Genomic DNA, 26,531 nt, shown 5'->3' with positions numbered 1-26,531 from the left:
GTTTAAGACTACATGCCCATATAAGAAAATATAATTAACAAGTCTAACACCTTGTTTGGATTGTTTGTACCTAGAAAGTTAATTAAAAAAATGCCCTAGAAACCCGTTAGCATCACTAAGGTACATTTTTTAATCCAAATCACGAATACATGATCTTTCTCATCGATTTCTTTTCAACAAGTTACATGTTTCTTCTCTTCTTCGTAGTTTTTTCAATGTTCGTCTTTGTAGTTTCACTTTTGTTCATTTAAATAAGTTTTACAATCTATCAACAACATCGTTCTTCAATTAGTTTTATTAGTGTTTTTTATTTTTTTAAATTATTATACTCTTTAATACATTTTTTTTTTTAAAGAAACATTACCAAATGGGCCCTAATTTTTCAAGTCAATCCAAACACGTAGACTTAACGTGTTGGGCCAAATGAGAAGGGAGGGCTATACCATCAAACATTACCTATTGTCGAAATTGGGCCTTGTGTTTGGGCTACATGCTTATTTTAACTGGGCCTATTCACAAAAGCCCACAAAACCCAAAGAATTTCCGTTCTTTAGCCGCCTCCTCCGGCTATAAGTTTGGCGTTCACTTCGTCCTCTTAAACCCTAGAAAAAATGGTGGGTTTAGAAAATGCAGACAAGTCTTCTCTTCGAAACCCTAGAAATAAACGTAAACAGCGGCCTCCTAATAAGCCTAGGAACGCCAAGAAGAGAAAGCCCGATGTGAACCACAATCGCCATGCTCAAGAGACCACAAATGGTAGTGAAGCCATTGCATCAGAGCCACTTCCATTGGAGCCCTTCAGCTTTTTCCTGAATGAGTTCCAAACGGCTAATGATGTGCAGGTTTCTTCTCTTGAGTTGGATTCCATGAAAGGTGCTTTACTAATCTGTGTCATATTCTTATTCTTTTTCCATGGAATATAATGTAATATGTTTTGTAGTGTTTAATTGTATTCGGCATCCATTTTTTCTTTTCTGAATGCGTGAGAATTTATCTGGTTTTTGTTATGATTGAAATTTTTTGTAGATAGATGCATTCTGGGTCCTCCTGAAAGTTCAGTTCAGGATGATAAAAGTTTGGTGAAACATGTTAAGGAAGCTTTTGGATCGTCGTGGAAAGAAATTCTATGTAAGGGGGAACTCTTGGAAGGACGGACTGAACCTGGGAGTCCTGCAGTTCTTATAATCAGTACATCTGCACTTAGGTCGATTGAACTTTTAAAGTAAGATGGATAATTTTTTTCTGCTAGTATGTTTTTGAAATAAGTGCGTGCTTTTGTGTAACTCATTTATATTTATTAGGGGTTTTCGATCGATAACTCAAGAATGCCATGCTGTAAAGCTATTTTCGAAGCACATGAAGGTTGAGGAACAGGTAGGTGGAAGTTTCTTTCCATGATATTTTCTCTTTTAGATGATTCTGAGATAGGGGTAACATATGTTTTTGTTGTTTGATGATGTTTCAAGTTGTATGGTTTACCAATTCTTTCAATTGAATGCTTGTTGTATATCAACGCTAAACAGAGTGTGGATGATAATTGTTTATATTTTGCTATCTGGAACAAGTGGGAAGAGTTCTTGATATGTTTTAAGAGGCCTGAAGTAGTCATTCTTTTCTTTATGTTGAAAACCTCGTAGTTTCAAAATTTTGTTTGGGAGATGAAGATAATTCAAAAAACCATCTGAGGCAAAAACACTGCTGAATTTAATGGTTTGCACGTCAGTCTGATCCTGTATTTTCATTACCTTTGCTTTTAATTTTCCTGATTTCTGAAACTGATCTTATCTTATCTTTGTGATTCATTCCAGTTTTGATCTTCATGGTCACATGATTAATTTTGTGAAAAGTGTTTGTTATACACTGCTTCTCTTCATGAGCTTGGAAAGCTCAAGCAGTGATTTAGCTTCTTGATTCTTCAACACATAACAAGTAACATTATTCAGCATTAGCAATTGGTGATTTTTATGGCTCTATTCTTTTTTTGGTAACTGGGTGTCTTGGCCAATTAGTGGTTTCCATGTGCATCCATGCAACTGCTTTTCTTTATTTTGTTTGGGAAGTGATGACAAACTAGAAAAGTTTCTCAGATGCAGTTGCTATGCCGAACTTTTTATTTGCACGTCAGTCTGATCCCGTTTTCTCAATAACATGGTTGTCATTTCTGAGCTTATGAATGCTAGACTTGAATTTTTCTTGTTATTTTTAATGGTTTTTTAAAAAACAAGGATAGAGAATTGGCATTTTTGCATTCCCCGTTGACCTCTTCAAACAATCATTAACATCCTTAACTTTTCCTTTAAATTTTTTGCGTTCCCTCTTCTTTTTGTTTTCTTACATCCATTTTGGACACAGATCTCTTATTTTTATGTGAAATCTTCAACTGAACTCCCAATATTATTTTCAGTTGCCTATGGTGATCACAATTATGTTATCTTATTTTTAAAGTATGGGAAATGAAGACAATTTGAAAATTTCATCAGAGGTAGATACTATGCTGAACTCTATTGCACGTCAGTCTGATCCCTATAATTGTTTATTGGGTGTAATCTATGCAATTACCACATAAAGTATGTTTTTGGTCCAAGATGAAAGGGGGGATGAGGCAATTCCAGGTTTTGTTATTCTGTTGTGATTTAGATAATTCCGTCTAGTTCACATTTCTGCTGAATTCGTTCAAGATCCTTTTGAATTGTGCAAAATTGTTTCAAATGACATCTAATTTCAATTGTGTCTCTAACCATCTGTGTAATGCAACATTACTTGGTGGTTTTTCTTAAAACATCCAGTTGTCGGTTTTGGTTTTCATATCTCTTGAACTGTTATTGTTATTCCCTTTATGATGGGTGCAGGTACAGCTGTTGAAGAACCGTGTTAACATTGCGAGTGGTACACCGAGCAGGTTAGGCTTTTTTTGTATTGGGTTTATCGTTCAGGAATTCTAGTTCCAGATTTTGTTTCTAATGGAGTACTGTTGAGCATCTATATTGATTATCTACATTCTTCCGGGATCTATCTCTTCTCATATACATACTCTTCTGTGTCTATTTTAGGATTAAAAAATTGATTGACATTGAGGCGTTGGGGCTGTCAAGACTAGCCGTCATTGTGCTGGACGTTCAACCAGATGTCAAGGGATATTCTTTATTTTCACTTCCACAAGTCAGGTTTGAAAACCTCCTTTATATAACTTGTCTCAACTTCCTCGATCTATGTTCAAATTAGAAGAGAATGTTTTTATATAAATAGCTGCTCATAAAATTCATATTGCAGAGATGAATTCTGGGATTTATACAAGAGCTACTTACACCCGCGGATAGTTGAGGGTGAGCTGCGAATTTGCCTCTTTGGACCTTTACAACCTACTCGTAAACGAAGAAAAAAGGAAATCTAGTTATTGTTAATGCATCCTCAAAGTTCATCAGTTCCCACAAATTATCTTTCATCACTTGATCATTTTTCCCCAACTTCCGTTTCATTCCTATAATTCCGATTTGGTTTGTTGTACCAAAATTTTGCAATCTGAGCTGAGTCAATTTTGAAGTCAAGCTGTGTGAAATATTACATTGTGTAATAGATTTTGGAATTATGTATAAATTATTCACTTTTTCTAATTTACTAATTTAACATAAATACCTCGTTTTATATGTATAATTTCTGTAGGAGTGGAGGCTGGAAATTAATTTTCAAAATATTAATAATCTAACACATTACGCATTGAATTTGAATTTAATATATAAGTACAATGTAGATTGGCAGTTTGTAGTCTATCAAGGATTTCATGCTTTGGAGATTATAGACGAATGACAGTGTGCTTTCCATAAGAAAAGGTTGATTGATTACAAGTTTAAAACCTATTTTAGTTTTCTTATGTATGCGTAAATTAAGCTCAATTATTGTTCAAGTGGAATTACATTTGTCAAGAAATAAAAATAGCAAGGATTAGCCACCAAAGTTTAAACTTTATTTAAATTTACAAAGTTACGTATGAGAATTTAAAATTGTATTTATTTAGTATTAGGAGTGGTGAGTGGAGGAGTTTTTTTTTTTTTTCATTTGTTGTCATTTTGTTACACTCTGTATTGCATAAACTTATTAAAACCATATATTCTCTTCTTATGCGAATGACATGTAAACTCACTTTTTGTCGCTTACAAATCTATTATTTAATATGCACTTTCAATCAATTCACTTTTAGTATTACACCTAACATTCAAATCATTAAATTCAAACCACTTTTAATTTATTATTTATTTATTTATAAAAAAAAATACTATTTCTAAAATTGCTCTTAAAACATACCCTATAAGGATTTTCTAATCAGACTAGTGTCCGCACACGAGAATTATGTCTTTTATCTTCCCACCTTTATGTATATCCATGATAGAATCTACCGTTCTAGTATCTTGTATTTTCATGAGTGTGATTTAGCTAGAGGTTATCCTAAGTTGGATCGGGGAAGGGGATCAACTGAGTTGGAGTCCAGAATATAATAGAGGGATTTGACATTCTTATTAGTTTCTTTTTTTGTTAAGGAAGACGGAGAAAGAAGAAAAGGAAGAAAAAGAAATCAGCAGCAAAAAATATCCAGAAGAAGAAGAAAGAACACAAGGTTCAAAAAGTATTGAACTAGCGAAGAAGCCACAAGAATCAAGAAAGTGCTACTTCTATTTTGATGCATATAAGGACAGGTACTGCACAAAAAAGCTTTACTAGAGAGAAAGCCTATCCTCTGAAGCCATAGGAAGAGGGGGGAAGGGACTGAAAATGGATGAAGACTCGAACTTTGACTTCTAATGGAAAGTCTCGTATTAAATTATGAAGGCCTAAAGAATATTACGAGGTGCAAAGAATATTATCTTCTTAAAGACTCCTTTCTATTTAGGACATTATAAAGGATCGTGACTCTTTACAATATCCCTATCTTATGGAGCTTAACGTTTATAATTTTAGTGGTTAACAGTTCTTTTTTGGTGCTCGTTTTTGGAATGATTATTTTGTAATTTAGAACTTTTATAGCATTTTGAAAATGCTAAACTTCTTATAGCTTCTAGATAAATGCTATAAAGAGTTTTCATTTAAATAATGGTTTATAAACCTTATAAAAAGTTGGAACTTTTCTTGGATTTTAGAAAAAGCTATGAACCAACCTTTAATGGAAAATTTTGATCTTTTTAAAACACGTGATGTCATTTCATAAATTTTATATATTTTTTTTGGCAATAATAAATCCAATAAATATAATTCTTTATATTATTCTTGAATAAGTTCACTTTATTGTTGTGTTGCGATTTGTATTGCACGTTAAGAGATAGATATAGTATAAGTCTCATAAAACTCAAAGATGATGGTATAAAATAGGGGTGTACGTTGCTTTTGGGAGAAAACTGTTATAGAAAACCAACCATCAGTTCAATCACTCTTCAATTTCCAAGTATTTAATTTTTGACACTTTTTTTAATTGAAACACTAGTATTAATACATCGTCGTTTTACATTATAATGCTTATATTTCATTTAAAATTGTTACATTATTGTATTGGATTGCTTATAGATTGGTTTTTGGACAGAATTAATTACATGAGTCATAAAAATCGGTCAATTGGTTGGGTTCTTAGTTTTTTTGGACAACTGTTGATTTCAGTCAATCAAATCGACTCTCAAAAAACCTAAAATTTAATAACTTTATTTTTATAAGTTCAAAAATATGTTGTTTAGAAAACCAAAACAACTTTGTGTGTGTTGAAGACTTTCCAAACATGTCTTCTATAATAGATTTGAAAGTTCAAAAGTTTAATACGAACATTTTTAAAACTAGTAACCAAATTGTTTTGTTTGAATTTGACGAAAGAGAGTTTTGATTAATGTCGGTTTTAACATACTCTTCGTCTCTATAATCTTCCATCATTATTTTTGTTATACTAAAAAGTAAAAACGAGATGAGATGTAAAAGACTAGAAATGAGATTTTAGTCTATATATTTATTTGAAAGTGAGCATACCGTCCACATATATATTACTATTTAAAGGAGAGAAAGTGAAATGGTTCTGACGTAAACAAATGCATTTGTGGCACTTGTGAATGCCACCATAGTTGCCAAACATTGGGACTCACTCAATTCACTGTCACTCTCCCATTTGTCTTCTCCTTTTTGGATTCAATGATTTCAAGAAATTCTTCCAAACTTCTCAGAGATAAACCCTTTTGTTCATTATCTTTCATTGCATTCATCATCTTCTCCTTAGCAATGCCTGCCTTCTTCCTCATCTCTTCCCCTTTCCCATTTTCCTCCATCACCATTTCTATCACTTCCTTCACTTTCCCTCTCTTAATTTCACTCTCTTTTCCTATTGTCAGCTCCACTGCAAACCCGAGTTCTTCCATTAACATCTTCGAGTTGTAAGCTTGCTCCGCTGCCATCGGCCACGTGATCATTGGAACCCCCTGGCTCAAGCTTTCCACCGTCGAATTCCACCCACAATGGCTCAAGAACGCCCCAACCGATTCGTGCGATAAAATCTCCAATTGGGGTGCCCAATTTCTGATCAATATTCCTCGGTTCGTCTCCTTCATTCGTTCCTCGAATTGCTCCGGCAGCCATTGATGAGCTTTGAACTCTGCTTTAATGTCGTGTCCTAATGGCGGTCTCACCACCCATATGAATGCCTTACCACTTTCTTCCAATCCGTGAGCTAATTCCATCATCTGGGTCTCGCTGATTGTGTTCTGAGATCCGAATGAGATGTAGAGAACGGAATTTCTCTGGTGGGAATTTAGCCAATCCATGCAATTTTCTAAATCCACGCCGGAATCATTCTCTTTTACCCACCCGCGGCCGGAGCTTTGAGGAAGAAGTGGTCCAATTGCCCAGACGGGGATTTTGATGTAATCTCTCAACAGTCCCAGTCCGAAAGATTCAACTTCCTCGACGGTGTTACAGAGCCATCCATCGGAATTCAAAGCATAGGAGAGTTGTGGTTGGAAATATGTGCACCAGGAATCGGTGGCCTTGGCGGCTCGTAAGAATCGGTGAAGCTGGGAACGTTGGAAACGGCACCGTTCTGGGAAGCCTGGTATTGAAAACTCGTCGGCGGTGGTGGATTGGTGAGGGAGATTCAACCAGAGAGAGATATAGGCCAGTGAACCGTAAGCACCGCAAGTAGTGAAATTGAAAATCGGGATATTGAAGCTTCTTGCGATGGCCACCGACCAACCAAAGAACACGTCGGATATAATACACACCGGAGGTTTGCCATCTTTTTGAACGATGTCGGAGATTAGTTGTCGGACGGGATGTTGGAGAGCGGTGGAAGAGTGAAACAGAGCAGGGATTTGGTCTAGAGGGAGATTCTCGGTGTTCTCTGTATTAGGTGGGAGGCCATGGTCGATGCTGTTGAAGTGGAGCTCGGCGAAGTGGATTTTGGCCTCGGAGGAGGCGGCAGAGCGTAGATATTTGATGTTAGAGGGAGTGTTGGCGATGGTAATGGTGAAAACAGAAGATCTCCGATGGATTAAATTAGCGAGTTCAAGAAAGGGGATGAGATGGCCGTGTGCCATGAAAGGGAGCATGAGGATATGATGGTCACCGGAGTTCGATTCAGAGCCCATTATTTCCAGTGGCCGAGGAGACTCTGTTTTAGTAAGAAAGAAAACAGAGATGTGAAGATTATATGAGAAAGAAAGATTTATTTATAGGAGAGAGTAAGTGAAAGTGCCCAAATCCATATTTTATACTCAAACCAACTTTTTAATATATTTAACTTTTAATTATTAACCAAATTAAATATTACTTTAATATTTGATACAACTTGAAGCACGATTTGAACCCGAGATCTATTGTTCTTTACAAACACATAATATTAGTTAAGCTCAACTCACATTGGCTTTAAAATATCATTTAAAAAACGTAATTTATTTTGAATTTAAGTTTTATACAAAATAAATTTAGGCTTGGACAAGAATTTTAACTTTAATAATTTTATTTCAATTACCAAACATTTTAAAAAAAATAATCTCTTTTTAAAATTATTGTTGTTATTATTATATGAAAAGCTAGGTTTATGGTGAAATTGTGAATTGATTTTGATCATGGTTTATATTTAGCCACTTAAAAATATATGGAACGAAGAAAATAGATGAAATGTTATTTTATTTTATTTGATCATTATAGAAATTAAATTTTGATTTATACACTCTAATTTCTGCTCAATTTACAAATAGACATTTTGATATCAATACAAAAAATTTGACTATATATTATGCATTTATGAAAAATGTAGATAGAAAGGAAGGAAAGTTATACAAAAGAATAACTATGTTCATTAAGATATGAATTTTTATGATAAAATCAAAATCAAAATTACAAAATTTAAAATTGAACAAAATCAATATTCATATCTAACGTCCAATAATATAGTGGAGTCGTTCATGCATATTCTTTAAAAATATGAGTGAGTAAAAAGGTGGAAATAATGCACTTTGGCATACACTTGTTGTGTACTATACAACTTTTGAGAGAGGGTGGAAAGTTTCTATTATTATGCAACTTTCAAAGACAATTTGAGAAGAAACACCTTCTTTTTTAGTATTATTATTTAATCCCAATAGGGTTTTAATCATTTATATGTTTATTTATTTTATTTATATGATAACATATAAAGCATTTTAATTATTAAATATAACCTCTCAAAAACTAATATTTGTTTATGAACCAATTCGTTTTTAGTACAAAACTTGTGGTGACCACTCAAACTCACCCTTTCTGCCTTCAACTCTTTTGTTTTGAATTTTGTGTTATGTTCTAAGAATATTTAGAAGAATTAAAACCAGGCTAACAAAAAAAAATGTTTTTCGAAAAATTTGTTTTTATTTCGTTTAAAATAGTTATTTTGAGCTGTGATTGTTGAATAATAACCTAATTCTTTTTCTTTCAAAACGACTCATTTATATGTATTTCGATCCAAACACACTCTTAATCATATTGAGTGATATAATTGTATTGCATATAGTTTAGAGTGATACTACTACTCCTTCACATTAACTTGAGCTTCAATTATCGGTCTTTAAGTGGTAATTAACAAGTTTTAGATGGAATGATTTTAAAAACAATCATTCATAATGAAGCTTTCGGTTGCACGTAGAGTTTAATTTCAAGACTATAAATAATACTCATTCATAATGTAGCTTTAGATTTTTCGAAATCTTACTTTTTGATGACTTTTCAATGGAATTGAAATCTTCTAAATCTAAGGTCGTATTGTCAATTTTCTTTACATATTTATTTAGATATTTACAAAGAGTGGACATATAGTTGAAATTAAATTACTTGTGTTAATTTGAAAACGTGAGTAATCAAAGATGAAACGAAAATAAGATCGTAGAATAGTGAAAACTATAATGAAAAGATGGTTGGAATTAAAAATGACGAGAACAAAATAAAATGATTCAAAAATATAAACAAGTTAATTAGGTTGGACAAGATATGCAACTTTCATTTCTAATCTTGAAATCTAAATTCTAAAGGTAACAACATGAGTTACTATTTATATAAGCGTTGATCAAAATTAATCCTAAAGTAAGTAAATTAATATCTATGGTCCATTGCCTATTAATTAATACTATACATATACAATAATATAGTCACTAACTAAATTATTGTAACCCTAAAAAACCATTGAAAACATTACTTTAAACTAAAAAATGAAAAACTACAATAATTAATAGAAGTCCCAAAATTCAAGAATTATTGAAACTCCCCCTTGAAATAGCCTAAGTTACTAGTAATTATTCCAAATGAACCTAAAATCCTTTAATGAACCATATGAGTTGTATTTTATTGAGCTCATTAAATATACTGATCCCATTTTGTTCTTCATCTACCCTTAAAAGTCCTTTTTGTCACATGATTTCATATGTCTTTTTTTTATATTATGGTTTCCCACAACCTACAGTTAATTAGATTATAATTTTGGGAGATGGTTAGGTAATATACATAAATTTGATTTAGCCAATAATTTCTTCTGCTACTAATCTCATGAACTATCTTCTTCTTTCTTGTTTCTAAAATTGGAAAAAGTAAAGAAGACGACGACAAAAAGAGAAAGAGAAAGAGACAGGAGGGATGAAACGATGAAACTAATCGATCAAATTAGGTTGAGTCGACTTCACATGAAAACCAACTTGACTTGAGTCGTATTCGTTCCTACAAAAACAATCACCCATCCTTTACTTACTACCCATGTTGGATGTTCTATAATAGTAAAAACTCGAATTAAATTTTACAAATGTTTGATGTATTTGGATCAAATAACAACTCGAATCAAATTTCACAAATGTTTCAATTTTGTATTGATTTTATTTTATTTTGGAGAGTTATTACTCTTTGAAGCCTATGATTAGTAACTTGTTTATCTTATTGGAGTATTTGTCATTCTAATTTGAAGAATTCTCTTATTCCTTTCTTTCCTTCTTTTTGTTCTTAATGTGAGTTTGAGAAGCATAAAGTATTATTACTCCAGAATTCTATCGAATTTGAGTATCTCAAAATTATAATTCTACTGAAACAAATTATTAATTAGTTTTTGCATCGTGTTGAGATGATCGTTGTAGTCTCTTTGCAACTAATGCAAAGCAAATAATTGTGTCTTCATGACAATGGTTAGCCGTACCTCATTTACCTTTTAACTTTATAAATAGGTTGTTGAGAGTTTTATAAATGGTTATTTATTTTAGAAAACAAATATAATATATCATTTACTAAGAAATTGTATATCAAATTAATGAATCAAATATACATGTAACTAACATTATAGGTACAAAACAAAGTTTAGCTGGCACAATCATATTGTCACGAAATAAGACTCATCTCAACGATAGAACTCTCAGTTCATCGAGGATAATCATCAGTCACAAACAAGGCATGCATAACTAATTGACATACAAGGCAAAGGTTAAAGTCTCTAACATAAAATACAATACAATAAAAAAAACAAATTATTAATGCATGCAATCCAATGATTAGTTTGGAAAGAAACACTTGGGTTCCAACTTGGAAAGTTATGATTCTAATAAATGTGTGGTTTGGAATTGGGCACATAGTATACCATGTGAAGGGCTTGTGGAAGCCCCAAACAATATTATTTTATACACTCTTTAGGGGATGGTTAAGATGCTAAATGGAAATAAATTTGATTTACTAAAGTTTACTTAATTCATTATTTGAAGAGGGTAAAGATAATGCATGCATGTGCCATCCATTTAAATGTATAATTTCATGTATTTAAGTGTATAATTTTAAAACGGTTGAAATCATTTTGATCGTTGTATTAAACACATTTTTAATCACTAAAAAAATTTAAATTTTATTTTTAAATATAATAAAATGAATCAAAATATTTACAAATATATATAACAAAGTGTTACTCTCTATTAGTAATATGTCATAAGTCTATAGCAAAATGTTATTGTCTATTATCAATAATATATCATAAGTCTATAGGCCAAAATATTTCAAATATATATTTCTTAAATATAGCAAAATGTTATTGTCTATTAATCACATGCAATCCTATTAGTGTCTATAACTGTTACTTTTTATTTGTTATTATATTTGAACATTTTTTTCTTTTTTCTTGTTTAATTAGTTTTATATTTTTACACATTTTTCTACTTTTTTAAGTAAACGTGGAAGTCGTTTCTTTTATTAATTCTAAATTTTAATTATTTTAGAATCATTCTGGAACGTTTACGATAATACAATGACAAACGTACTTAGAGAAATGAAGCTTTTATTAGTGGCATGTATTAGACCATATAATTTAATCTTTATTGCTTCATATCTAGAATGCCTTCCATGTTTGCTTCTTTTTTTCTTTCCTTTTTCCTTTCAAATATTTGGAAAAAGAACAAAAAAGAAAAAGACAAGAAAATAAAGAAAATAATGAGAGAAAAAAATAGTACTAATGAGAGGAAAAGAAAAAGGAGAGAACGAGAAGAAGAGATAAAAAAATACAAAATGTCACTTTATCGACAATAGATATTGGTAGACATCTATCAATGTTTACCAATAGATATTGATATATATATATTTACGTCTATCGTGCACTGTCTAACATCGATAAACATCGTAAAATTTTACTATATTTAAAAATATTTGACCATCATCTAACTATATTAATTAAAAACAACAACTCAAAAAGTATATTAAAAGTTATTTGATGATCGATAAGTAGGATATAAATTTTGTGGAAGGCATTGAATCTTCGACCCAAAGGTGGGGTTATTGTGTCCTGCCTAACTCATAAAGGAATTGAAAGGTCCAACTTAGTTGCATGTGACCTATGCATTTTGTTGGATGTGATCTCTATTTTGTTTCTGTGTGGGGTTACATTTATCTACAAACCCTAGAAAGAGTGCCAAAAGGGTTTGCTCAAATCAAACTTAGTGATGGGAAAAATTTTGGTCTAATTAACTTGTGACTAAGATCAATCATCATATAGTTTTCCTTTATTTACTATTTTTGTAATTGTTTCTGAGCTACTCTATTTTTTATATTTCTTAAAAAAATAAAGCATTCTTTTATTAATTGTCACTTTTGATGAACCGAATCATTTTGTTTCTTTTAAAATTTAATTTAACAAATTGAGGGTGGAATTTGAACTTAAGATCTCTCAACTTTTAAAATACGTATGATAACCGTTTGAGATATATTGTCATATGCAACTATTATGAACTATTATAATATAATATTAAAACTATATATTTGTGAAAGCAATTCATTTTCTTCCATTATTGAACCACATATGTATTTTTATAATCACTATCCAATCAAAAATATGTTTTTAAACAAATAGTGAATTGTCAAATCTATACCCTCATTTTTTTTAAAACTAAAAATCAAAGAACACAAAAACAAAATGAATAGATTTACCAAACAAACCCGAGAGAACGTTACAAGAACAATAATCATAATTTTACCTTATTAAATATAAACAAAATTAGTTTCTATTTTTTTGTAGTAACTTTCTTTAAATTTCAGAAAAATAAAAAACATGATCAATATTTTATTTGTTTATAATAAAGTGAAGTTCATACAACTTTTCATATAAAAACATAAATGGACCATAATGTATAAGAATGACCAATCCTTATCTCTTTGTACGTAAAAAATTTGTCCTCTACCACAATTTTGGATACAAACCCACATGTGAAATCACAGTCTCTTCTTTTCTGTTTTTTATCCTTTTCTTTAACTTCCATTATTATTCATTCACGAGGGCACATTTTCTCCATAATTTTCCATTCTCTTCTTCCTTCAACTTCTCTATAAAAACTCTCTCAAATAATTCTCAAAACAACTCAAAAGAGAGAGAGAGAGGAAATATTAATATGGATAAAGCTATGAAAGTTGTGGCTTTAGCATTGGTCTTGATGGTTGTGAACAATATCGGTTTTGGTGAAGCTCAATCCATTTGCAACATGCCAATTGCGGGTTTGTATGCATGTCGACCGTCGGTTACACCTCCGAACCCAACACCGCCGACCACCCAATGCTGCTCGGCACTTACGCACGCCGACTTGCACTGCTTTTGCGCGTACCGGAACTCGGGAGCTCTTTCTTCTTTTGGCATTAACCCTGAACTTGCAATGGAGCTACCTAAGCGTTGCAACATTTCTAAGTCTCCAAATTGCTAGAGGAAGTGTGTGTTCAATTATGGAAGTGTTTTTTTTTTTTTTTTTTAATGTTTTATTATGGTCGTGATTGATCAATAAGTTAAAAAGCTTATAGTTATTGCTGTAAAAGGATAGGTGTGTCTCTTTCCTTTAAAGTTTGAACCATAGTTTAGTGTTGGATTAGTAGTATTATTGTTTGTTTTGTACCTCAGCTTTCCTATTATTTACTAGTTTTTATGCTCCATATTTGAGTAAATGTTTGGTTGATTTTGTGGTGGTGGAATTTTTAGTTTTCTAACTCATAAATCTTTGATTAAGATAAAATTCTAAATTATTGAATTTGAGGCCATATATCTCATTAAATTTATATTTAAAGGGAAAAAGAATGGCAAAACTCAAACTTTCCTTTTTTTTTTCCTTACTCGATCTTTTCCATTTTTTCCCTCTTCGATCTTCCTCGTCTTCTTTTTCTCCATCTAAAACATCTTTCTTAAGTTTGACCTTCGTTTTAGATATGATCTTTCAGATTCATCTCACATAATGATTTTAGGATCAAAAGAGAACAAAGAGAGAAAAGAGGAAGAAGTGAATGCAAAAAGTAGAGAAAGGAAGTGAGAGAGTCCTTAAATAAACATGGGGAACCCACTTCTCAATTCCCTACCCAATCACACTAGTTTGGACGTACAAGTAATGTTGCGGGGATGAAAAATAAAATGGAGAGCAGAGTTGGGAAAGTGGAAGTCATCTCCAACCCCACCCTACTCGTAAACATCTCTAACACGATAGACTCTTTGCTTACTAGAGCATGTGAGATAAATTTGATTTGTTGAAGATCTATGTGAAAGGTAAGTATCATTGGAAAGAAAATTATGAAAAACTAACCCAAAACCCAAAAGCTTCAATGTATTTGACCTATTTGCCTAAACATGTTTTATTATGTTTGAACAAGTGAAATACCCACTTCGCCCCTCCCTTTTAAGTGAATCCCCTCCCTTTTAAGTGAATCACTTCTACCTATGTTTCTTCATATAACACCAAAACATCATATACCAAAAATGTTCCAAGTTTAAACTTTGTAAAGCGATTTATAAGCATGGTTGAAAAGAACACGAACAAACATATGAAAATGAGTGACCATTTAGCTAAAACAAAATTGTATCGATGAAGATATGAACAAAATTAATATTATCCATGTGACAAAAGTTCTATTGCCCTTAATCTCAAGTGTGCGATAAATAACTTCACATTTTATGATTTTGTTTTAGTTTGTCAAATAAACAATTTGAAAATTTCAAGAGTTAATTTTTTTTTCTCTTAATGTGTTTAGTACAATATTTATAAATATAACATAGTTGTAGTTCTCAAGTGAGCATAGCTCAACTGTTGATGGTCCAAATTTAGGTTACAAAATCTAGAAACGTTTGTGTACAAACCATACTAAACATCTATTAATTGAACTCGACAAAAACCTACGAGATTATTTTGAATCAAACTTCCAGCCTAGAATGAAGCTTTCTCAGTTCGATAATATAATTAAAACCACCAAATAAAAAATAAGTCCCACATAACATGACCATATTATATAAATATCATACAACATTTCCCCTGGACCCTTCACACATTCTGTTACATTACATGTGAATCGCAATTTCTAAATCATCCCCTCAATAGTTCTTGGAGAAACTTTTGTTGGTTATTGAGACTTAACCTTATAATAATCATGCATGAAAAATATAGAGAATTTCCACACTTTGACAAAAGAACAAAGAAACATCAGAAGTTGCTTCTACTGTATTATTCATTAAATAAATTGATTCATTCTAAGTGTGATTAATTATGTTAAGACGCTATCTAAATTAGCCTCTCCATTTTTTTTTCTCTCTCTCTCTCTATATATATAAATTTATTAGTTGATATATGTAACAAAATATTCAATTGTGATATACAATACAAATGAAACTAGAAAGTATGAATTATGGTACCAGAGTACTCTTTTGCCTCATCCATTTTGTGGCAGACCATTTTTCCCCTGACAGTACTTCACACCCTCCATGAATGCTCTTTGGATCTGATTGCCCATCTAACCCCTGAAGCATTTATATATCAAAGGAATTGGTTTACAACAGCAGACTTCCATTGGGAGTTCATTCCAAACAGGCTTTAAGCATTGGTTGGTTTTATGTTCTTGAATAGGGTACCTCCTTTTTCATTATTATTAGTATACTTAAGGATCGCTCTTACTTTGATCTCTTGATCCTCTTTGAGTTTAAGATCAACTCCAAAAGTCCAGAAAGAACTTAAGGGCTTGTTTGTTTGGTGAAGTTTCTGTTTTTCATTTCTAATTTATATCTTCTTGTTGTCATTTTTACTTTTTTTAATAAAGAAAAACTAAATTGTGTTTGGTATTCGTTTCTTGTTTTCTTAATCATTTCTTGTTCTAAAACATTTTAGATTAAAAAAGTAATAAATGTTTGGGACAATTGGTTCTTAAAGTTAAATATCCAAAAGAAAAACTATGTTAATTATTTGATTATTATCCCTTTTATAAGTCTAGAATGTTAAAATAATGCTGTAATTTAAAATTTAGTTTTAGAGAAAAACCAGAGACATAAACAAGGAAAAAGAAACTCAAATTTGCTACTCACAAAATTTCTACACAATTTTGGAAAGAAATACGAAAAATGAGAATGAAACATAGGCAAAGTATCTCCTAGTTATTAAGTTATTGAAATTTGAATTGAGGCTGGGGTCCTAGGCCACAACTTCTACTTCTAGGGTAACTCTGAAACAAATCTTAAGCCCTTATCTATCATAAGGTATCCCTTAGGGTGTCGATTTCTTGATTTAGCAGTCAAAATCATAATCATTTTATTTTCACATCGTACTAATTTCATTCTAAGTGGCAAGAGGTACATACCATGCTCCAGAAAAGTACTGCATCTCCTTTGGCTGGTTTGACTGACAGTCCTGGAACGGTCTTCCCACCACAACTACACTCACCAGAACCAGCCTGAAGAAAATATGCAAAGGGAACACTTAGGACACGACACTACCACGAAACTTTGATACGACAAGAAAACAAGATTTAAAATGGGAAAAGCTGCCATTTTTTTGTCTTTCAAATTCATGCTAAATTCTGCCGTGTGTCATAGCACTCCATCTAAATACTGAAATTTAATTCAGCAAGAAAAATGGTAAATACCTTCGGAAAGTAAGTTTCTCCTCCTTCAATGTTTTCACTTAGATACATAAGCATAGTTGCAATCCGCTGACCACCACGCTTCAAGTTAAACTGTAACAAGAAGACGTGGAAGAAACGACACATGCCATCAGCGAGAGCACGAGATCACATTACTTAAAGAAAAAAAATAAATACTGATTTTAGAATACTAGGGCTCATGGCTGAAGAAATAACAAAAATCTTACAGTATCAGAAAAGTAGTCATGATGAGGCTTGTAAAATTGATTCTTCTCGTACCTGTACTGCTTAAACTGTTAGACGTAAAACTGAAATACAAACCACATTTTGTGTTCACGTGCTTACAGAAACAAAATTATATCCACACCTTAACACTTGAATTAGCTCTCCATTTTCTACTGGAACTTGAGAATAGACAGAAATTCTTTTTTCAATTGCCTGCTTTCACAAATTCCAAAACACAGGAAATCGATCAGAGTCTCAGACTATCACCAACCGAGAGAAAGAACCCCAAAAAATAAGAACCTGGGGCTGTGATATGAAGGATGAAGAAAGTAAGTTAACTTTCAGGAAGAACTGTAATAAAAGAGCCGTGCGAAATTGGCTAAGGAAAAAATTGGTGCCTTGAGAAAATGTTTAATCTCAAATAGTTGGCATTTTCACAACGCATTGTGAGACACAGCAGTAAAAATACATCACGGAAATGCAGTGTGGTTAGCGCACTGAGGTTAGAATAATTTTTGCAGCATTACTTGAGTTTTAGGAAATGGCAAAACTCCAAATCCAACTCATTTACTAACCCATAAGCTTGTTTTTAACTGGGTAATGTGAGTGGTGAGCAAAATTGTTTAATTAGCTATTATAATAATAAAGGTGACTTCTTTTTTAAAAGAAGAATTTGGGGCGGTAGAGAGACACCAAATAATTATTGAGCTTTGGCTTATTTGACAGCAACACACGTATAAATATATGTTTGTGTTTGAAGAACTGCAGAAGGTCTGCCCTGAGGTCCTTCACGCCGGAAGTGGAGAAAATGCACCAGAAGGCAATTTGAAGACTTTAGTTTGAAGTTATTCAAATTTCGGGGTGTTGTTTTAGTGTGGCAATGAGGAAAAGAAAACTAGAGAGTATAATTTCTTGTTGGGTCGTGAGTTTCTCTAAGCTATTTAGAAGAATTTGTAAGCATGTTTGAGGGTTCTTTGCAATCTCCATAATAGCAGAACATGCAGTAGTAGAAGACTCGACGTAGTTCTGAGTTTGAGACGAACCAGTATATTTTTCGGTATCGTTCTTCTTTTCCCTACTTTTTATTATTGGTTATTGTATGATCAATCACTTATTTTGGCTCTGACCTATAAAGTGGGAGTTTGAGATATAATTTGGTTTATTTTGCATTAATTTATATCTCGTAAATTTCCAACATGGAGGGCAAACAATAGTTCAAGTTTGGAAATTTGATAACTTGTGAATGACAAGTTAACAAGATTTTCTTCTGGTTCTATTCTAAGCTTCATCCTAAGAAGAATAGGCCTTCTCAAAATCTTAAGAGATTTGGTAGCAGTGCATATAAAGTAACTAACTCAAAATCTCAAGATCCACCCCACTTTCAATGTTGCTGGATTTTAAATAATCTCCTGAAACCTTTTATTTGGTGGCCTAAAACTCAAGGACAAGCTTTCCTTTGGAGGGAAGGAAATAAGGCGATCTGTTGCTTTCAAAAATTTTGAACTGTTTCTTTAAAATTTCTTCCAAGATCTTTTAATAAATCTTTAGATTCTTGTGTATGGCCGTGGGGGAAATGTTGGGTAACTGATGCTGTAAATTTTAAGTTTTTGGTCGGCCACTTATTTACTCTTTGTTTTCTTTTCCTTTTCCTTTTTATCTTTTTCTTTTTTTGGATAGAAATAACACTTATTTACTGTTAAGTGACTACTAGTTTAAAATCTGCTACTCTTTTTTGTCACTCTAAGGACTGAACTTGGCTATTTGAACTTTGAAGTTAATGAGAATTTGAAGTTTGTGAAATACATTTGCTTAGCATCCCTATAGACTATACTGTAAATCAGTCGTACATGATCATTTATGTTTTCTTTAAATAAAAATCTTGTCCAAGACAAGTGGAACAAAATTGTAAATTTATCCGGAAGAATACCTTTAGCTAAATTGAAAGCTTTTTTTCCATAAAGTTTACTATTGAGCACATCCATATCCATTACTTGAAACATCAAAATATACCAAACACTTTCTTTGTAATTAATACCTGGACCATTGGAAAGTTTTTCTCATGATGACTTAAAAACATTCCAGAGCTCGTTCTAAAATCACTCTTAACGCCCTGAAAATAAATATACAAGGGAGAGCAAACACATATATTTAAAATATCTTTCTAATAGGAAAAATATATATATCATTCCACCAAAAGAACATTAATAAATGGGTCCTCCAATACGAAAAAATAATGCCATTTACAAAAGAACGAAGCAAAACTATCAATCACAATCTTGAAATATAGAATCTATCAAGAGATTAAAAAAAAAAAACACTCAAGATAAAGTAACCTTAAATGTAGAAGTATTAGCATTTCAATATATTTATATAGCTACTCATAAACAACAATATTTTATCTTCTTTCTTTGCTGAAAATACAGTGATGCTTTATTGTATCATAACTGTCGGCAAATATTTGCAACATTCTAGCTTTGATTTCCCTGGATGGGTCCTCCTCTCTCTCAGGTTTGAAACTATGCTGACTTTTTTTTTTATAGGAAACAAGAATGTGTGTGTGTGTGTGTGTGTGTGTATTCAACCAAAAACAAGGAGAAACAGACAAAAGGCAACGGGTTGAGACAACCTCCCCCCCCCCCCCCCAAAAAAAAAAAACGAAAAGAAAACTACTGAATAAGAGCTTTCCAATTGTTAAAAAAATTGATCATCCAGGGAAACTATGCTGACATGATCATCCTTTCTTAAATTTTTTACCTCTTTGGGCCAATTTCCTTTTCATACCTCCTCCACAAGATCCTTGCCTAAGGTTTTCTTCATAAGAAACAATTTCATTGATGTATGAAATTCACAAAAGGGGTATACAATCTAGTAGTTTCCTAATGTTTGATGTTGAAACAATGTTTTAATCCCAAAATTGCCAGAAAGATGAAAGTTTGAGATTGTTTTACCTATACCATCTGTTCTTTTCCCAAATCCTAAAAACATTACGAACTGGTAGCTTGATAGCAAATTAGTTTTTTTTAACAAAAAAACATAATAATAAATAACAAATTTTCTTTTTTTTTTTTTGGTTGTTAATAAAGAAGTTTATTAGCTAACAAATTCGGTTTTTGGTTTTTTCATTTTAGAAACATCTTTAAATTTATAAAGAAATTACAGAAATGGAAAATTTTGGTTTTCAAAAACCCAATTCCATTTCTAAACCAAACACCAGACACTGCATTGATGTTTTTTCTTCATTTTCTTCTTTTCCCTTTTCTTTTTTTTTTTTTTCTTTTTACTTCGTCTATCTATGAAACAGAGATACTTCAAACTTTAAAGTGTAGAGAATTGGAGTAGAACCAAATATCAATATATGACCATAGTTAATTCATTTTCATTTCAGTAAGTAGGGTCTATTTCAACAGATAACATTCATAGAAGTTGAGAGCAAAAATAGTGTATAGACAAGTAATAAGCAAGAGAAAACCACTATCCGTTGTAATTATCTATCATGCATTAAACTAATAGACAGGTGATCATACAAAGGAAGGGGGAAAAAGTGCATACCTTCCCGGTTTTCGTATCCACGACAGTGGAAATTTCAAGGCGAGCAAGTGCTATTCCCTTAAGGTAGTCACACTCCTATACAATTAATAAATTAGTAAAAACAGAAGCTATCATGTCCCTCTTATCCAAATATATGCGTCTTGAACTAAAAGAACTGATGCAATTCCATTAGAATTGAGATTTATTTTTTTGGAACAAAAAAAAAAGATGCAATTCCATTGGGATTGAGATTTAAAAGCGAAAAAAAATAAACCACAATGATAAAATCTTGTTCTGTAGGAAATTCCTGAAAGGATATGTCTTTCTTACGAAGTTTGAGGGTAAAAACCTATCCCTCAGCATGATACCCAGCTGTAGCGGCTGGATGATAAGTTAGGAAGTTTTACAAGCAAGTCTCTCTTTAGACAAATGTCTGGAGGTTACCAACTTCTCCAGAAAGAAATTATCAAAATGCGAACTAAATATAGAATATCTTCAACACATTAAATTATTTCATGGTGTTTGGCTTCGGTTGGCATCAATGTAAATGAACAAGTTCTTAAGAGAATTCCAATCTAAGCATCTGGCCTAACTGGTGTTGTCTTCGCAACCAAATTACTGAAAACCACCATCAATTTTTTTTTTTTTTTGGCAGTTTGTTTAACTCCACCAGCTGGTGATTGTTCAATAAATTTGGTAATTAAGCTTTCCTTTCTAGAATCTTCAAAAACCTCCCCTACCAGCTTTTGTCTAGGCATTGATGATTGTTCAATAACTGGTGGTCTTATTTCTATGCATCAAAACTACAAAATCCCAAGTCTCAACTCATGTCTTATTCTATCCTAGATTCCTAACCTTAATCCACTTTCTAAAATCCTACATTTCTTAATTCCTTTCCAGCCAAAAAGTACAAGGAACCAAGTAGTCTTGTAAATATCTTGTGTAAAAGGGAAAGAAGGGCAAATATCCCACGATCATTTCCAATTATATAGACTTCGATTGAAAATGGCCATTTATCTTACAGACGTGTTAGGAACATTGTTGTCATTACCATCAAAGTGGAAAGAAACGATTGTATAGCCTATAGAGAAACTCTTGTTCATGTATAGTCGTCATCCAATTGATCTTTAACCATGAGCAACAATAATGTCTATGGAGGATCCCAATCCTTCCAGTCAGCAAGCCTCAACCCAGTGGGACTCCTCCATTGTGGTAGATAAAGCACTTTCATGATGATTGGAACAAAATCATGTGCAGTTGGTTTCTGCTTCTTGAATCCTTTTCGATTCAATGAAGCCGTCCTCGGATGCATAAATGTGATCCTTCGAAAGGGTCATTCTTATCTTCTCTCTTTCTTCCAATTTTATCAGATGCGTCTGAAGGGACCAAACCCTCCGCCAATATAAAAATGAAAAACAAGCAAGCCACCTATGCACCAAAGAGAGTTTGTATGAAGTTGGATTCTTCCTCCTAAAACTTGAACATGAAATTCCTATAGAAGAAGAAACCCGGGTTCTGTCCACGGAGGTTGGATTAATATAAAAAGACCAATGGGACCCCCCTGATATGGTCAGAGCTTGTGAGGCTATGTTGATCCACCGAAAAAAAGACTTCGTCCAAACTAGAGACCATCAAAGTGCAAGCATCAAGGTGAAGTGTACAGCTTTGGCTTTGGCCTGACAGAAGTACAAATACATTCATCTTCAAAGGCCACCCTAACCTACAAATCGATCCATTTTTAAAAGTCGAGTACCACATCACCATGGTAAGGAGCCATCCAAAGGTCTCCTGGTGAGAAAATGATAAAAATCCAACACAATCTGAGGTAAATTGCCAACCCTCTTTACTGCCTACAGGTGTGCTTCCCTTTTAGCTAATTGGGAAAGCTTTATGTAATCCTGTAGATTTTCCATAAAGTTCATTCATCAATAAATTGTTTCTTTATATATATAGATAATACATATATACAAATATAAGTCACTTAGTTGAAAGTTTTTCTATATTCAAAGCTATGTAAAGGAAAGACTCTGCAGAGAAACGACAACATCCAGAATAAGAATTACCATTCCGATGGGATTATGCTCACCTTCGTGCTCAAAAAATTATGCAATACTATGATTCGTGGTGACCAGCTTACTACTTCTGGTTTAACCTATTCCACAAAATAAAAGGGAAACTTTCTTTTAGGACAGGAAACTTCAATTGGTAACATGGAAAACTTGCCTACAAATTATTCCCAAAAACACGTGCAGGATAAAAAAAATTCACTTAAATGTTAGAAAAGACTGTCCACCAATGTAAAAGAGCAGACGTGTTACTGGAAAAGACACAATAGAAATACTCCAAATTTTCTTAATTGCTTCCAAATCATTAGTTGACTATCTTTTTCTCTTCAAGAGAATATTTCTCATTTTGTTTTGCACATGGATATTTACATGTCATGAGATATGAAACAATGTCTCAATTATTTTACATTCATATTTGAATGAATTGAGCACTTGCGTATACATATAATATGCGAGTATTTTTCTTCTCTCGTGCTTCTAGATGGAATGATTATTCAAGCTATTGGTAATTAATCCCTTGTCTCGATTCCAAGGCTATTGTGTGTGCGGGTGGGTGTGTCCAGGACACTGTCGAATTATGGTATTCTTTAGCCTACTTACTCATTTCTTCTTCAACACAACTGTATTGTATGTTTTCCCCCAATCTGCTTGGTTCTTAACTTTTACTTGGTTTACGAAGGATAAACAAACTTTTTTTGTATAAAATTATCCTATCTTTTTTAATAACAAGGCACTCAAAGATCCCAAAAAAAAAAAAAAAAACGTTGACGATCCAAAATAGAAAAATAGTAAGCATACATAGCCAAGACGAAGAATTTCTGCTTCTTTGTCATTAATCCAATTAGGAAAGCCTGAAAATTAGCAAAAGGAGAATCATCAAGACAAAATAAAAACAAATAAATAAATCAGTGTGAAAACATGCTGATAATTGAACAATTTCATTATGTTTGCTAAATCTCATTCTAATATGAACTTAATTCGATGAGAACCTTAATACCAATATCAATCTTCTAAAAAAATAATAACAAATAAATAAGTAGTCAGTATTATTGTCCAATAGGCCAACAAGAATTGATGCTTTCTAGATAAGAAATAACTGTTTAAAATTAGGAAACAACAGTTACAAAGATAGGATAAGGAGTACAACCAACCAGAGTCGGTTTTAAATAATAAAAAATAAAAAAGGAGCTTCTCTAATTGGTCCAGAGTAAAAGTAAGGCAATAACAAAAAAAATTTATATCTGTATGACCAACTTACGGCAACCTCGACAGATCTCACGAGATAATATGTCTGACCTTACAATATTGGATGCCGAAGAAACTTGTAGTATATATAGGTATGTGCCTACCATGGATCGAATTGATTCCCTCTAAGTTCTTTACTAAATTCATGATCCTTTACAGTCGCTAATCCTTTATAGTCACCAGGCGGCCAACTCATGATGATTATCGCAAACAAAAGTTATGTATAGTCCTTTAATGAAAATATAATATGCTTTCAAATAAAAAGAAATGATGAAATAATAATTTTTTATAAACATGAAGATGGAAACAACTTTCAGTAAAAAACAGTAGATGGATTATTCCTATATTAATAATCTAGAACAGAACAAAAATGACTAAAGAAATTGGAAGTTGTAATTTAAGTCAAATTTCCATCAAGTCTTTTCTTCATCATATGAAATAAACAGGCGTTAAAAACCACTTTTGAAGCAAAAACATAGATGAACAACTTGCAGCCATGCTAAATCAAAGAAATGATCGAAGAAAGATATGTTCCCTTTAAAACAATTCTAATGTTATTTAATAGGGGGAAATTTTTGTGTAAAAGTTGACCCTATAATATCTTTCCAACCTCGGGGCAATTGATGTTGGCTATCATACTGAGCTTTATGTAACCTTCCAGCAGGTAGAAACTCCGTGCCTGCAAAGACATGGATCATACAAAAATTGTAGTAATACCAAAACAAACCATGCCCCATAAACATATAGGTTACATCCAGCAGTCAGTAAATGTCATGCTGTCAGCAAAGAGAGGTGATATTATTTAAGCATGGATACGTCAAGAGCTCTGGGCTAAGCGAGTCTACATCGTTTGGTCATTCTTCCAAACAATTACCAGGAAGTCATAAGTTTTATGGTATGCAAACAATATTTCAAATCCTCGTGAGATACATACGACTACTTCAGATAATTTTAAAATATCTATGTAAACTTTTTCTTCAATGAATTTCAAATTGAACTGTTATGATGCAGCAACTTAGATAAATTAAACTATCTCCTATGTTCTCCGAAGTCCAAGTGTTTGGTCCAATCCAGATACTTATCGTAGAAATTTTTTAGTCCAATTGAAGAAAATAGAAAGTTACAATACTAGCGGGAAAGTCTTTACATCTGAACATTTTTCTGTCTTTTTCATGGAACTTGGCCTTGCAACATCTGTATGCCTATGGTGCATGCTACAGAATTGAGTTTCTATGAGATTTCAAATATGTTCATGAACAACTTCTTCTTCTATTAGTTTGAAGCAAAATAAGTTGACTCATACTGCATATCGACTGTTACCATGTGCTATTTCCTCGACATTTTACAGATGCTTTTATTAATGAACGTTTGTTGTCATCATGTCTACTCATGTCTGTTTAGTTATAGGTAGACATGATGACAACACTTCCCCAGAGACATGAATGAAAATAAAATCGAAATGAAAATTTCAAAGAGATCCAAATCCAATGCCAAAAGTGCTCATCGTCATTCCAAATATAAGATACTGTCATTATAGTTTAAAGTCCTACATGACAAATAAACCAAGAAGAGTACCAATAGAGTCCTCCAGCCTTCTTAAAAATGCTAGTTGTAACAAAGCACCTGCAATTACCATTCAAGAAAGCACCTTATGAATCACAACTTTGCATAATTCTCTGGAAGTACAGGAACACAATCAAGTCACCAAAATGTTACCATATGCGAACAAAGAATCCAGCCAGATGGTCAAAGATTCATCATTCAAATAGTTCAACTCATAGCAAACATAAAAAACTGCAACGTTTAATCATAGAAAAACTCAAAAAAGGAGAGTCAAGAGTGTTTTCATTTCCATTAAATCAAATCCAAGGAAGAGGTAAATTCCAGAAAATGAAAAGCAAATTAACATTTACAAGTAGTCGTCAACACAACACTGTGTAGCTGCCAATCTCTGACAGAGCCGGCAAGTGCACCATTACAAAGTATGAGAAGAAGAAGAAAACACAATTCGCTAATGGTACCAACAAAGAATACCTCGCTCCTCTAAAGAAATCAACTCAAAGAAAAACATCACAACTCAGATTTAAAATACATTGACGAATACCTCAACAAAGCATAAAGCCACTAATCACTCAAGTTCTTGTTAATCTCCATTTCGGCATCGAATGAGTAAAAAACACGCCACACGAAACACATACACATAAAATCAACAAAAACCGACAGAGAGAAACGAAAATGCGTACCGATGATCATGCCGACGGTGACAAATGTCAAGAGACCGAAGACAATCCTCATCTGAGAGGAAACCATAGCTGCCTAAACAAAATTTTAACTCCAAACTCTTGAGAAGAAACCGTTATAGTGTTTGAAGTGTGGATGACCCAGTGCAGATGATTTGCTTCTACTGGTTGTTGTTGTTCTTCATCATCCTCGTTCACTATGATTTCTTCCGTAACTAAGCAGAAAAAGTGATTGTGATTTGAGATCCTTTAGATTTCTTGGTTGTAATGTTTGTGTTTTATTAGGGAATTCAAGCTATTGAAATAATGTAAGGGAGGTTGAGTTTTAGTTTAGGTTTCCATTTTGATTGCTAGATTTAAT

At 32.6% G+C, this 26,531-nt stretch overlaps 4 protein-coding genes and 3 non-coding genes across 7 annotated transcripts; 5 read left to right on the top strand and 2 right to left on the bottom strand.

Annotated features, from left to right (window-relative positions):
* The first annotated feature begins 559 nt into the window (after positions 1 to 559).
* On the top strand, positions 560 to 3,630 carry LOC101206095 (protein CMSS1). Its single transcript, XM_004152031.3, has 6 exons — positions 560 to 873; positions 1,027 to 1,222; positions 1,302 to 1,374; positions 2,850 to 2,899; positions 3,051 to 3,164; positions 3,271 to 3,630. Exons 1-6 carry the CDS (start codon positions 612 to 614, stop codon positions 3,389 to 3,391), a joined length of 816 nt encoding a protein of 271 aa, XP_004152079.1. The 5' UTR covers positions 560 to 611; the 3' UTR covers positions 3,392 to 3,630.
* On the top strand, positions 1,651 to 1,735 carry LOC116403582. The gene has a single exon (XR_004216387.1). It is a non-coding gene; the product is annotated as a small nucleolar RNA Z122 (small nucleolar RNA).
* Positions 2,052 to 2,137, top strand: LOC116403581. Its single transcript, XR_004216386.1, has one exon. It is a non-coding gene; the product is annotated as a small nucleolar RNA Z122 (small nucleolar RNA).
* Positions 2,446 to 2,527, top strand: LOC116403583. The gene has a single exon (XR_004216388.1). It is a non-coding gene; the product is annotated as a small nucleolar RNA Z122 (small nucleolar RNA).
* Positions 3,631 to 5,941: 2,311 nt separating the features above from the next.
* Positions 5,942 to 7,755, bottom strand: LOC101206336 (UDP-glycosyltransferase 92A1). The gene has a single exon (XM_004152032.3). It carries the CDS (start codon positions 7,602 to 7,604, stop codon positions 6,111 to 6,113), a length of 1,494 nt encoding a protein of 497 aa, XP_004152080.1. The 5' UTR covers positions 7,605 to 7,755; the 3' UTR covers positions 5,942 to 6,110.
* Positions 7,756 to 13,382: 5,627 nt separating this feature from the next.
* On the top strand, positions 13,383 to 13,688 carry LBP (lipopolysaccharide binding protein). The gene is given in 1 exon segment (NM_001308869.1): positions 13,383 to 13,688. A coding segment is annotated over 1 exon segment (306 nt).
* Positions 13,689 to 15,424: 1,736 nt separating this feature from the next.
* On the bottom strand, positions 15,425 to 26,531 carry LOC101206818 (prolyl 4-hydroxylase 1). The gene is made up of 12 exons (XM_004152034.3): positions 26,174 to 26,531; positions 25,506 to 25,553; positions 24,541 to 24,609; positions 23,484 to 23,536; positions 22,706 to 22,771; positions 20,641 to 20,715; positions 19,127 to 19,201; positions 17,234 to 17,304; positions 17,094 to 17,145; positions 16,870 to 16,959; positions 16,585 to 16,677; positions 15,425 to 15,754 (listed from the first exon to the last, which is right to left on the bottom strand). The coding sequence occupies exons 1-12, from the start codon at positions 26,238 to 26,240 to the stop codon at positions 15,641 to 15,643; spliced, it is 873 nt and encodes a 290-aa protein (XP_004152082.1). The 5' UTR covers positions 26,241 to 26,531; the 3' UTR covers positions 15,425 to 15,640.

This window comes from Cucumis sativus, chromosome 4 (genome assembly GCF_000004075.3).
Source record: "Cucumis sativus cultivar 9930 chromosome 4, Cucumber_9930_V3, whole genome shotgun sequence".
Classification (NCBI taxonomy): Eukaryota; Viridiplantae; Streptophyta; class Magnoliopsida; order Cucurbitales; family Cucurbitaceae; genus Cucumis; species Cucumis sativus.
The sequence above is the reverse complement of the archived record's forward strand: the minus strand, read 5'-3'. Positions and strand labels throughout refer to the sequence as shown.

Bases quoted from the DNA above. Each gene is read 5' to 3' on its own strand.
- LOC101206336 (XM_004152032.3), bottom strand. From the start codon at position 7,604: ATGGGCTCTGAATCGAACTCCGGTGACCATCATATCCTCATGCTCCCT.
- LOC101206095 (XM_004152031.3), top strand. From the start codon at position 612: ATGGTGGGTTTAGAAAATGCAGACAAGTCTTCTCTTCGAAACCCTAGA. The intron at 1,223-1,301 runs GTAAGATGGATA...TATATTTATTAG, and splicing joins AGGTCGATTGAACTTTTAAA to GGGTTTTCGATCGATAACTC. The intron at 2,900-3,050 runs GTTAGGCTTTTT...TGTCTATTTTAG, and splicing joins GCGAGTGGTACACCGAGCAG to GATTAAAAAATTGATTGACA.
- LOC101206818 (XM_004152034.3), bottom strand. From the start codon at position 26,240: ATGGTTTCCTCTCAGATGAGGATTGTCTTCGGTCTCTTGACATTTGTC. The intron at 22,772-23,483 runs GTATGCTTACTA...TTTGTGGAATAG, and splicing joins AAATTCTTCGTCTTGGCTAT to GTTAAACCAGAAGTAGTAAG. The intron at 17,305-19,126 runs GTATTAATTACA...TTGTGAAAGCAG, and splicing joins AAAACTTTCCAATGGTCCAG to GCAATTGAAAAAAGAATTTC.